Genomic DNA, 13,199 nt, shown 5'->3' with positions numbered 1-13,199 from the left:
GATCATCGTTGGTCTCTACATGAATACGTTTTCGGGTGAGCTCATGGCTCGTGAGCTTTCCTGATTCGAACTCGTGTACGTGGACTCAACTCGGCTCTTTTAAAAGAGTTGAATTCGGGTAGAGTTTCCAGCTCGCTTAATTAAACGAGCCCACCCGACTCGACTCGTGAAATTAAATGAGCCGAATTCAGGTAGAGATTTAGCCTCAATTAAATGTTAAATTGAACGAATTTTAAATGAGCCGGCTCGGCTCGACTCGTGAAATTAAATGAGTCGAGTTCGGTCAAAAATTTAGGTTCAATTAGTAAAACGAGGTGATTCAGCTTAATTTAACTTGACTCTATTAATCTCGGCTCGAATTATATTCGGTTCAAAATTCGGCCCACTGGGCGAGGCCTGAGAATTACATGTAAATTCTTATGAAAATGTTGTCACGAACCGTACCATAATTAAAATAAAATAATTGAAGAAATTGAGAAGTGTCTAGAGTCTGGACTACAGGAGGTACAGGACTACTGGCACAGTAACAAACTCTGGATAATAACCATCAACTATATAAAAACAAAACCCACTAACCAACCACGTCACTGAGCCTCAGGACACCCCTCAGCTCAGGTCGTGGTTTCTAAACGAGTTCTCTACTTTTCTTGGACATGATTTTTACAATATTATTATATACTTGATCAACCTCAGCCTTCTGCCACAATTGAAGTAAAAGGATTACAAATTAAGGTCCGAATAAACCTAATATGATCCGTTAATCAAACTTTAATCCATTAATCTCTCCGTTTTCAAGCACGAATACAACTCAAAATCCAAAATACAATAAAATATTACTCCCATGTAAAAAGTGTGCATGGTAAATGAATGAACCATGAAATGCTAAAAATTAACAGTAGACATTCCACAGGCACGTGCACCAGTAGGCACTAGGCACAGCTAAAACCCTGACCCTCCCTCCTCTTCTAAAATCACCACTTTCCAATTCCATCTCTCCCTGCATATCTCTCCTCAAATCTCTCTCTCTCTCTCTCTCTCTCTCTCTCTCTCTTACAAATACTTCTCCATTCCACTACAAGCAACACATTCAAACATATCCTTTTCTATGATTCATTTGCCTTATCATTTCCGGCTTTGTTGATTTCTCCCTCTCCCCTGCCATTTCAGACTCTACATACACCAGCACACACATATTTCTCTTCTCATGCTTATATCACTATGACACTATCTGCCGTCGATTCTCGCCATTTCTAGTCACCACATCTCTGTAAATCTCTGCATTCCAGGTCAATTTTTCACCACTTATTTTATAAATACATTCGATTTGACATTTAGTCACACTATATTCAATACTATAGCTTATTTCATTTTCACCAAGTTTTCTCACACTACTACACTAGCAGTAGCTACTACTCCCAAAGTTTATACACACACTGTTACTGTAAGTATCATTATCTACATTTTTGAGCCTATACAGTAGTGTACGTGGTACAATTCTCGTAGCTTATGTGTGTATATATGTATGTATACACCTCCATTTCTAGGTCATTTCATATTTCTCATATTTTTAATCTGCTTCAGATCTAACAGGTATTCTATAAGCGTACTCATCATCGTCTAGAGCTTCCGAGTCAAACATCTCACTGACTCAATCATCAAACTCGTTCAACTCGTCTTCTCGCCGCCTCAAATGACGGATAATCTCCGACGACTCGCTGCATATTCGATCACGCTCGTGTTCCTACTCGCGATTCCAGCAGGTGACTCAACTCGTCCATTGACTCAGTCGTTATAATCAATTTTAATATTTATTAAATGTCGGTTAAATTGTTGTAGTAGTGTTCAGAGTTGAGATGAGAAACAAATAGGTCTTAACAATTTGTCACCATATAATTAAATTCTCGAGCCTTTGACTTGTTATTTTCGTTTCATTTATTTCGTTTTAACAACTCAAAATCTACATTCTCATTTATTTCATTTCAGGCCTCTATTATTTTGATTTAATCTCTCCGTTTTTCTCCACCGTTGATTTCTCATCCTCGCCGCACCGGAAGCTTCTCCGTTCCGGTAAGCTTCAACGTTTATGCAATTTGTATAGATATATGTAGGTTGTAAGTATAGATTGGGACCAGTAAAAAAGGATATCTGTGAATTCGTATTTTTTTACTGTGTTTTTGTCGCCTCGCCGTCTCTGTGCATGCCTCAGATAGGTACTATTTCGCACGCCTCCTTTTTGTTTTGTCACTTGATTTTTTAATTATGTTTGTTTTCATTTGCTGCATGTTTGTTCCTTTCTTTTTTATTTACTGTATTACAAATTTACAATACCAGTAATATTTTTACTATTTAATTCAGCTCTCTTCATAATGCTTATAATATTTTTTCCCTTTATATGTTGTGTGTGAGTATAATTAATTTGATATTATAAAAGATGAAAAAATTGAGAAAAAAGGAGGTACGACTCATTTGTTTATAATAGTCCAGATTTTACTGTACTTTTTGGTTTTGTTGCTTTTCTTATCAGTCCCTGGATAATATAGTTACAGTCCCCATTTTACTTTGGTTGCCAGTTGTTCTTAATTTTGTTATGATGGTAAATTAGTAATCCAAATACTAGTATTAAGCTGTTGTTTATTTTAGTTGCTTACTGGAGACTGGAACAAAATAGTCAATGAGTTGCATGGCTTTTAATTTTGACCCCTATTACTTTTGCTGAAATATTTGCTGTTTTCAAAAAAATTTACTGTAAGTTTTTAGGAAAATAGTTTCTTATTCTTTATTAGTGAGATATGATATGATCTGATTCTGATTAGATTTGATGGTAAGGAATGTCACACCACACGAGGATTCATGATTTTGTAGAGCAGCTGTGTGGGTATTCTAGGAATTTTAAGACTTTGCCTCGAAAGTAACACCAAGAGTATATAGTGTATTATAATAACAGAAGACAGCAAAGTCTTTTGAATTTTGATCTACACCTGCAGATAATACAGTACACAGCTCTCTTTATATTGTTTTGAGCTACATTGGCCCTGCCTACTCTTTTGCCTCTTGTATTGTAAGTGAAGAAACTTGTAAAATGGTGTTAAATTTGTCCAGAGAAAGACAGATTTTAAGCTGACCATGTATAAAGAAAGAAACTGATTTCAGGCCCTGTGAAAACCAATACTATTAAAAGCCTATCTGAGACCATGCCATTTTTATGTAAAGGTTTTGTTGTTTGTTTCTTTGTGCAGAAGCTGCAGCTACAATATTGGAACCAGACAGGGTTTGGGGGGACAAATGTTCTACTTCAGATATTGTCATTTATCAGGGACCCACTGCTCCTCTTCCTAGTGGTATCCCAACCTACACTGTGGAGATCATGAATGTTTGTGTTACTGGCTGTGACATTGCCGGAATACACCTTAGCTGCGGTTGGTTTAGCTCGGCTCGCCTCATTAATCCTCGTATCTTCAAGCGTCTTCGATACGATGATTGCCTTGTTAATGGTGGCAAGCCTCTGCCCATTGGCCGGACAGTCTCCTTTCAGTATGCAAATACTTTTAGATATCCTCTTTCTGTTCAAAGGGTTAAGTGTTAGAGAACCCTGTTATTATCATATATAAAGATATAATAGCAGCTATAAATATACACGGGAAAGTACAGTATATGAGTTTAAGGGACTAATATTTTGGGGGGTGCATTTTCGGAGGAAATGTAGATGGTGAGATATGGGTTTAGATGTGGAACTATATAATCAGAAGTGTCTGCACGAGTATATGTCCTTGGGCTTGTTTTTACCTTCATGACTAAAGTGATCCTTTTTTTTACGGATGAATACGCGGAAAAACTAGTTAACTTGGTACTACTTTCATAGTGGCATTTTACATCCATTTTTTTCTTAAAAATTACATATTTATATCTAAACATATATTCCTAATTAATAGAATAAAATTTAAAATATAAAATTAAATTTAAATTTAAAAAAACAGATTTTAGGAATAATAATTATAAAAGTAGTTAAAAAATAAATCTTAAATTGTATGAAAAATGAAATGGGACTGTAATATAATATGAGATGTTTTGAAATAAAATGAATTTATATTTATATTTAAATTGAACGGAGAGGATACATTTTTTTGGGAAAGCCCTAATGAACAACTACTACCAAAAATTCTGGAGCCAAATAAAAGTAACTTTTTTTTCTAAATAAATAAAAGTAACTTTGAATAGTACAACTTAAGTCTGTGATTTTGATTTTCTCTGGGGCAAGTGTTAAGGGATGTTGAATTTTTCTATCACAATTTTAATTAAAAAATTTCGAAGTATCAGAATTATAAAGTATCAAAAATATTTTAAAATGAAATATTTCAACATGCGTGACATCCAAGAGTAAATTTTTTTAAAAATGGAAACGCAAGTTGCACTTGCGTTTTTATAAAAAATAAATTACCCTCGTTGCAACCAATGGCGCAGTCCAACAAGAGAAGCAGGGTTTTGATGATTTCTTTTTAAAACGTGACTACAAGTTGTGTTTTTACGTGATATCAAGTGACATATTTTTAAAATAGTGATATCTTGAACATTTTTATTATGTAACCGGTATTAGTTATGCCAAATATGCAATCATCTTTTCATTTGTCTAGTTTTACTCAAGTGTCCCCCCAACATAAAATTATGGTTCTGTTCACTCTTTCTGTTGGGTTTTTTCTTGGTGTACTTTCCACTATTTTACTTGAATTTCTTGGTTTTTTTTTATCTGTGATTAAAAGATTTAATAGAAAGAAAGTTAAAGATCAAGAATTTAAGCCACTAGTTCTTGGCAATCACTGGGATCCCTCTTACCCCAATAAGCAGAGTGGCAAGATATTCATTCATTCATGTGCGAGTAATATTAAAGAGAAACATGGAGGGATTCGAGAAAGTATGGGGATCGGGAATTAATCATATTCCCAATCATTTTCCGGATATAATTTGGTGTTCAAAATTTCATTTGGGACAAATGTAATTTGGTATATGAATCGGGAGACATTTCAATTTCATATCCAAATTTCTAGTGTTTTTTTTACTCACAATTTGACATCAATTTATTCACAGACAATAGATTGGGGATCAAGTACAAAACACAAACTACAAAGATTGATTAAGCAACTTTGGGAAGAGGATACAAACGTCTACAAACTGTTTTCCATCCAGTATTCACGAAGGCATATCTCCGTGATCTGATCATTACCCATTTTAAAGTGGATTTAGGTAAGTTTTATGTGAATGATATCATGGGCTAAGATTTGTTTGAAATCTTTTCAATTTAAATGATCATATTGTGGTTTGTTTCAAATTGGTATTGATTTTTGCATATATGTTGTGTTGTTCATTTCACTTTTTACGTATCTTTACACGCACACATAAGCCGAGTTCTTTCGGAAAATAACATCTTTAGAAGACTGCGTGTTAGATATATTTGATAATGTCATGGCTAATGTGATTTATGTTTAGTTTTCAGATTTTAATTAAACAGGATAAATCAGTACTTACTGGAAGTCAGGACTTAAGGATATCAGTACTTATATTATCAGGAGATAATCATCAGAAGATAGATATCAGAACTTAAGTACTGAAGGACGTTCAGATAAGGATAACAGCTGATTAAAGGAAAGAAGATCGAGACAAACATAAGAAGAGATATGCATGAAGAAGGAATTCTATGATGAATAGAATACTTGGAAGAAAAGATATCTGATTGATATATTTTAGGAAGCAGAATTATATTCCATATCAATTAGCGATTATCTTGTAACTGTGTAGTATTTAAACACAGACATAGGGTTTACACTATAAGTGTTATCATATTCGAGAAGATTATTCATTGTAACCCTAACAGCTCTTGTGATATTTGTTCATCACTGAGAGGTAACAGTTCCATACTGTAACAGAGTTTATTGTTTCAATAAAGTTTGTTTTATGTTACTTGAGTTATAAAAGTTCGATTTGATTGTATTATACACTGTATTCACCCCCTCTACAGTGTGTGTGTGACCTAACAAGTGGTATCAGAGCCTAGCTGTTAACGCACAAACAGTTTAAGATCCAAACACAATCATGTCTGAAACAGAAACTCCAACTAAGCCCACCAAAACTGAAGAACCTCCTAAGACACAAATTCAAAGCCGATATGAGATCATCAGAGTTCCCATATTGAGACCATCTGAATATCCTATATGGAAGGTGAGGATGACCATGTTTATGGAAGCAACATATCCAGAATATCTTGATAGAATCAAGGAAGGGCCTCACAAACCAACCAAGCTCCCGGTTGCAGTTGCAGGTGAAGCAGCAAAGACTGTACTAAAGGAGAAGAGTGATTACATTGCTGAAGATATCGCATCAATTGCTAAGGATGCTAATGTACGACACTTACTGCATAGTGCCATTGATAATGTAATGTCAAACAGGGTAATAAACTGCAAGACTGCAAAGGAGATATGGGATGCCCTGGAAACAAAGTGTCAGGGAACTGATACGATTAAGAAGAACATGAAGACAATACTCACTCAAGAGTATGAACACTTTGACTCAAAGGCTAATGAGTCATTGACTGATTTATATGATAGATTTATCAAACTCTTGAATGATCTGTCACTGGTTGATAAGGAGTATGATCTTGAAGATTCAAACCTTAAATTCCTGTTAGCTCTTCCTGAATGCTGGGATTTGAAGGCAAAAACAATAAGAGACAACTACAATCTTGATGAAACAACTCTCGATGAAATTTATGGAATGCTCAAGACTCATGAACTTGAGATGGAACAAAGAAGTAAGAGGAAAGGTGGAAAGTCAAGGACAATTGCTCTTAAGGCTGAAGAAGAATCCCCCAAGGCAGCTACCTCAAGGAAAGACAAGGGTAAAGCTCTTTTCACAAAGTCTGATACTGAGTCATCAAGTTCTTAAAGTGATGATGACTCAGAATCTGAAAGTTTGCCTGAGACGGATGCTGATGAGGAGATGATGAAGCTGTGTGCTCTTATGGTGAAAAGGATCACAAAGATTGCATACAGGAAGTTCAGGAAGGGAAAGAAGTTTTCCAGGAAAGGCACAAGTTCTGATAAGAAGAATTTCAGAAGATCTGAGAGCAGAGGAGGAAAGTCTGACAAAGGAGATTATACAAATGTCAAATGCTACAACTGTGGTGAGAAATGCCACATATCTCCTGATTGCAAGAAAGTGAAGAGTGACAAAGGCAAGACTCTTGTCACAAAGAAGAAAAGCTGGACATACACCTCAGATTCTGAAAGTGAGGAGAATTATGCCTTGATGGCAAATGCTGATAAGGCAAGTGCTGAAAGCAGTTCTGAAGCTGCTGAATCAAAGGTACCTCAAACTACTTATGCTTTTCATACTGATGATATTAATGAGTTGAGAAGATATCTTAAAACCATGTTTGTTAGTTATAGAGATCAAACTTTAACATGTGAAAGATTAACTTCTGAAAATCTTGCTTTTAAGAAATGAAATGATTTCTTAGAAAAGGAGTTAGTTATGTTCCATCAAACTCATAAAGATAGAGATGATGCTTTTTATGTTAGGGATGAAGTGCTAAAAATGAATGAATCTCTAAAAACTGAGTTAGAAAAGGAAAGAGAGGTTATCAGAACTTGTACTAACTCTGGAAGAACAACTCAGAATTTATTAAGTAGTGAAATTTGGAAAGAGGGCTTAGGTTATGGAGAGGATAAGAATGATAAATGAACTGAAGGTATTAAACCTGTAGTTGTTAAATAAAAGCCAAAGTTAAAACCTGTCAAGTTTGTAGCTGTGAAGTCTGATAATCAGAAATCAGAAGTTAAAAAGGAATTAACTTCTGACAAACTAAAACAGGAAAAGACAGCTGAAGTAAACATAGGCTTAATGACTAAGAAGCAGCTTAAGCATAAGCTGAAAGATGTTAAGAATGCAAACAAGGTAAAGTCACCTAGGAAAAATAGGAATGGAAAGGAAGGTGTGAATAAAAGCAATGATTATAAGCCTGTTACTGAAGCTCCTAGGAAAACATGTCATAACTGTGGAAGTTCTAACCATCTGGCTTCATTTTGCAGGAAGAATAAGAACATAAACTCCTTACCTTCAAAGTCAAGAGTTAAGAGTCAGTCTGTTAGATATAAGCCACAAAATCCTTGTTTTCATTGTGGTAGTTTATGGCATTCCATTTATACTTGTAAGGAATATCATAGTTTGTACTATGATTATTATCAAATAAAACCTTCTTTAAATAAAGTTTCCATTGTTCCTTCTAGTGTAAGTTCTGATTCAAAGTCTGATAGTGTAAATTCTGATAAGAAAAATGTTAACATAAACTCTGATGCTAAATCCGCTGCAAATGTTAACAAACTTAATAAGGCCAAAGGATCCAAGCAAGTCTGGGTCCTTAAAACTAATCATTAGTGGTCTTTGTGATTGCAGGATAACAGGAAAAACATCCTAGTTCTGGATAGTGGATGTTCAGGACATATGACTGGAAATAAAGCCCTACTATCAGACTTTGTGGAGAAAGCTGGCCCAAGTGTTTCTTATGGAGATGGCAACATTGGAAAAACATTGGGATATGGCAATATCAATCTTGGGAATGTCATCATTAAAGAAGTAGCTCTGGTCTCAGGACTTAAATACAATCTGCTGAGTATAAGACAAATCTGTGACAGAGGTTATCATATGGATTTCTTTGAAGAACACTTTGAAGTTGTAAGTAAATCTAAAGGCAAAATTGTTCTGAAAGGATACAGACGTGGTAACATTTATGAAGCTAAGCTTTCAACAAGTACTGATGGTTCTGCAATCTGTCTGAGGAGTAGAGCATCAATTGAAGAAAGCTGGAATTAGCACAAGAAACTTTCTCATTTAAATTTCAACAATATAAATGAACTGGTCAAGAAAGATCTTGTGAGAGGACTGCCAAAGTCAGTATTTGCTCCTGATGGCCTTTGTGATTCTTGTCAGAAGGCTATACAAAGAAAATCCTCATTCAAGAGCAAGACTGAATCATCAATTCTTGAGCCTTATCACCTACTACATGTTGATCTATTTGGTCCAGTAAATGTCATGTCTATTGCAAAGAAGAAATATGCTTTGGTCATAGGGGATGAGTTCACCAGATACACATGGGTGTATTTCTTGCACACAAAAAGTGAAACTGCATCTATCTTGATTGATCATGTCAGGCAACTGGATAAATTGGTCAAAGACTCAGTAAAGATAATAAGGAGTGATAATGGTACTGAGTTCAAGAATTTGATAATGGAAGAGTTCTGCAAAAACTATGGAATCAAGCAGGAACTTTCTGCTCCTGGAACTCCACAGCAAAATGGAGTTGTTGAAAGGAAGAATAGAACTCTCATTGAAGCTGCACGTATAATGCTTGATGAAGCAAAGCTTCCAACCTATTTCTGGGCTGAAGCTGTGCAGACTGCTTATTTTACTCAAAATGCAACACTCATTAACAAGCAAGGAAAGACACCATATGAGATGGTGAAGAAAAAGAAGCCAAATCTGAAGTATTTTCATGTATTTGGATGCAAGTATTTTGTTCTTAAGACTCATCCTGAACAGCTATCTAAATTTGATTTAAAAGCTGATGAAGGAATCTTTGTTGGATATCCACTTTCCACAAAAGCCTTCAGAGTCTATAACTTGAGAACAAGAGTGGTCATGGAATCTATCAATGTCTCTTTTGATGACAAGAAGATTATTGGACTTGAAGATTTTATTGATCATTATCAGCTGAGATTTGAAAATGAAGACTCAAATTCTGATACTGATAATCCTGACAATCTAAGTCCTGATACTGCAAACTCTGATAGATTAAACTCTGATGTTATTAAAACTGTGGTGACTACGCCAAAGGCAGATGCACCTATGCGGGAGGAGCATACTCAAGATCTAACCACATCTCAAGAAGTATCAGAACATACATCTGGCTCTTCAAGTTCTGATTCGTCAAGTTCTGATAAGCCAAGTTCTGATAGTTATGAAAATTTAAATTCTGAAGAATCCAACTCAGAGAGCATAGTTTCAGGGGGAGCATCAGAAAATGAAAATGAAGACAGCATGGATCATGGGGGAGCATCCAGTTCTAGAGAAAACCTTCCATCTGCAAGGAAGTGGACTAAATCACATACACCTGATTTGATAATTGGAAATCCTGATGCAGGTGTCAGAATTAGAACAACTACTTCAAATGAATGTCTTTACAATTCGTTTCTTTCTCATACTGAGCTAAAGAAAGTGGAAGAAGCTCTTCAAGATGCTGATTGGGTGCAAGCAATGCAGGAAGAGTTAAATGAATTTGAAAGAAACAAAGTCTGGACCCTAGTACCAAGACCAAAGAACAGATCTATTGTTGGTACAAAATGGGTATTCAGAAATAAAACTGATAGTGATGGCATAATTACAAGGAATAAGGCAAGGCTGGTTGCAAAAGGATATTCTCAATATGAGGGAATTGATTATGATGAAACATTTGCACCAGTTGCTAGATTGGAAGCCATAAGGATATTTTTGGCTTATGCTGCTCACAAAAAGTTTACTGTCTTTCAAATGGATGTAAAAAGTGCTTTTCTCAATGGAGAATTGGAGGAAGAAGTATATGTTGAACAACCTCCAGGATTTGTAGATTCCAAATATCCAGATTATGTCTACAGGCTTGATAAAACACTTTATGGACTTAAGCAAGCTCCAAGAGCATGGTATGAGACTTTAGCTCAGTTTCTCCTGGAAAGTGGATTTAACAGAGGAACTATAAACAAAACACTGTTCTACCTCAACCATGGAAAGGACTTACTTCTGGTCCAGATTTATGTTGATGATATCATTTTTGGTTCTACAAATGACAGACTTTGCAAGAAGTTTGCCAAACTGATGCAGTCAAGATATCAAATGAGTATGATGGGGCAACTTAGCTATTTTCTGGGCCTTCAAGTCAAGCAGAATGAAGAAGGAACTTTTATTTGTCAAACTAAGTACACCAGAAATTTGCTGAAGAAATTTGGAATGCAAGATTGTTCAAGTGCATCCACTCCCATGGCCACTGCAACAAAACTGGACAAGGATACTGGTAAATCAGTAAATATTACTGATTACAGAGGTATGATTGGCTCACTACTCTATCTAACTTCTAGTAGACCTGATATCATGTATGCTACCTGTCTTTGTGCAAGATTTCAAGCAGATCTAAGAGAACCTCACTTAACAGCTGTGAAAAGAATATTCAAGTATCTTAAAGGAACAGCTGATCTGGGATTGTGGTATCCCAGAGAATCAGATTTTAAACTAATAGGTTACTCAGATACATATTTTGCAGGTTGCAAAATTGACAGGAAAAACACAAGTGGAAGCTGCCAATTTCTTGGAGGCAGATTGGTTTCTTGGTTTAGCAAGAAATAAAAATCAATTTCCACATCAACTGCAGAAGCAGAGTACATTGCTGCAGGAAGCTGTTGTGCACAGATTATTTGGATGAAGAATCAGTTACTGGATTATGGGTTAACATATTTCAAAATCCCTATTTACTGTGATAATCAAAGTGCTATTGCTATGACAGGTAATCCAGTTCAACACTCAATGACAAGGCACATCAGCATCAGGTACCACTTCATAAGGGAACATGTGGATGAAGGTACAGTGGAATTGCACTTTGTTCCAACAGATCAACAACTAGCAGACATCTTCACCAAACCGCTGTGTGAAGCTACTTTTACAAGATTGGTAAATGAACTTGGCATGGTTTCAGGTTCTGTTTCTAAATCTGCCTAGTTTTGTTCTGATGCATCAGACTTTATGATCAGTATTTACAGAAATTACTCTCCTTGTGTATTCTGTGCTTAATTGAAAATTGCTTAAGTACTGAATGTTGTCTGATGTGACCTTCTAAACTCTGACAGTGATATGTCTGTTTGTGTAACTATTCTATCCTATGAGAATATCTGTGCTAGATGCTGACCTAGTAGTTTTCAATACACTAGAAATCCCATGTTAGAAGTAATTATTTATGTGGAAATCCTTTGACACAAGCAAATTCTGATATTGAGCTTAGTTAAGTTTACTTTGTCTATCTTATTACTAAGTCAAAAACTAGAATAATACTTCTCTTCTGTTAAGTTCTGATGCTAGTAAATCTGTTGAATGCACTAAGTGCTGATAAACCTCACTTATCAAAAGAAAAAGAAAAAGAATCAAGGATTAAAATCAGGTACTCCTTTGAGATCTAGAGTAAAAATGTGGAAGGGACGACCCAAGTGCATTGCTGGTATTAAGTACATATGCATCAGAAAAGTAAAATATTTTCTTGTTGACTTTTCACACTTTATGATTACTGGAGAAATACTCTGATAATAGCATAAATTCTGATAAGCAGTCGTGACTCACTTACACTGAGAAGCCACTATACAATTGAATTTAAAAAGATGCACACAATTAGCACAAAACAGTTGAGGTGGACTCAAGTATGAACTCATTCAATAGTAGGCTTCAAAATAATGACAGGTTTTTAGTAAAGTTTTAGTTATGCCTTATTTCTAAGATGTACTGAAGTAAATCAGACTTTACTCTTTTTATGATATTTAGCTTAATGCACACACTAAACACTCCATATAAATGATGAAAATTACTGTGGTGATCTATGTTATTTTAGATGAACAGTTTCTGTGTCATATTTCACAAATTCCGAGGACAAGTTCTGTTGAATGTTCTGATGACTAAGTTCTGAAGAATCTACATCAGAATTTGTGTGAAAAATTACAAAAATAGGCATTCATTTTTCGAGTTAAGAAATCATGTTTTGATAACTGTTAAGTTCTGATATAAGTCTAAGTTCTGATATTAAACTCTGATCCTTTACTTGACTTATTTGTGGATAAAATCTAAAAACAGTCTCATTTTAAATCAGAATATGTCTGTGTAGAATATTAACAGTCAATCTAATTAGGGTTAGTAAGAAATGTACATGCACAGTAATTTTTACTTGTTACTTGTGCGCATTAAACCCTGACTTACACTTCCAATGACTGTTTTTCGTCTTTCCAGTCTAGGGAGACGAGGTAGAATTAATTCTACCTGTCAGCATTAAATTTCCTCGAGTCTCCTGGCATTCTCTTGCCTATATAAACGAACACTTCACATCAACCTATACATCAATTCTTTCCTCAAACATTTACTCTCTTTTCCCTCAT

The 13,199-nt window shown here is 35.2% G+C and overlaps 1 protein-coding gene across 2 annotated transcripts; it reads left to right on the top strand.

Moving 5' to 3' along the window:
• The first annotated feature begins 992 nt into the window (after nt 1-992).
• On the top strand, nt 993-3,818 carry LOC141686592 (protein TAPETUM DETERMINANT 1-like). Of its 2 annotated transcripts, none has more exons than XM_074491618.1 (4): nt 993-1,286; nt 1,591-1,760; nt 1,984-2,067; nt 3,237-3,818. In XM_074491618.1, exons 2-4 carry the CDS (start codon nt 1,691-1,693, stop codon nt 3,581-3,583), a joined length of 501 nt encoding a protein of 166 aa, XP_074347719.1. In that variant the 5' UTR covers nt 993-1,286; nt 1,591-1,690; the 3' UTR covers nt 3,584-3,818. The 2 variants fall into 2 exon arrangements, with proteins under 2 accessions (XP_074347719.1, XP_074347718.1); XM_074491617.1 differs by having other exon boundaries at nt 1,582-1,760.
• Nucleotides 3,819-13,199: the final 9,381 nt, after the last annotated feature.

This window comes from Apium graveolens, chromosome 9 (genome assembly GCF_009905375.1).
Source record: "Apium graveolens cultivar Ventura chromosome 9, ASM990537v1, whole genome shotgun sequence".
NCBI lineage: Eukaryota > Viridiplantae > Streptophyta > Magnoliopsida > Apiales > Apiaceae > Apium > Apium graveolens.
This window is presented reverse-complemented; position numbering and strand designations above follow the sequence as displayed.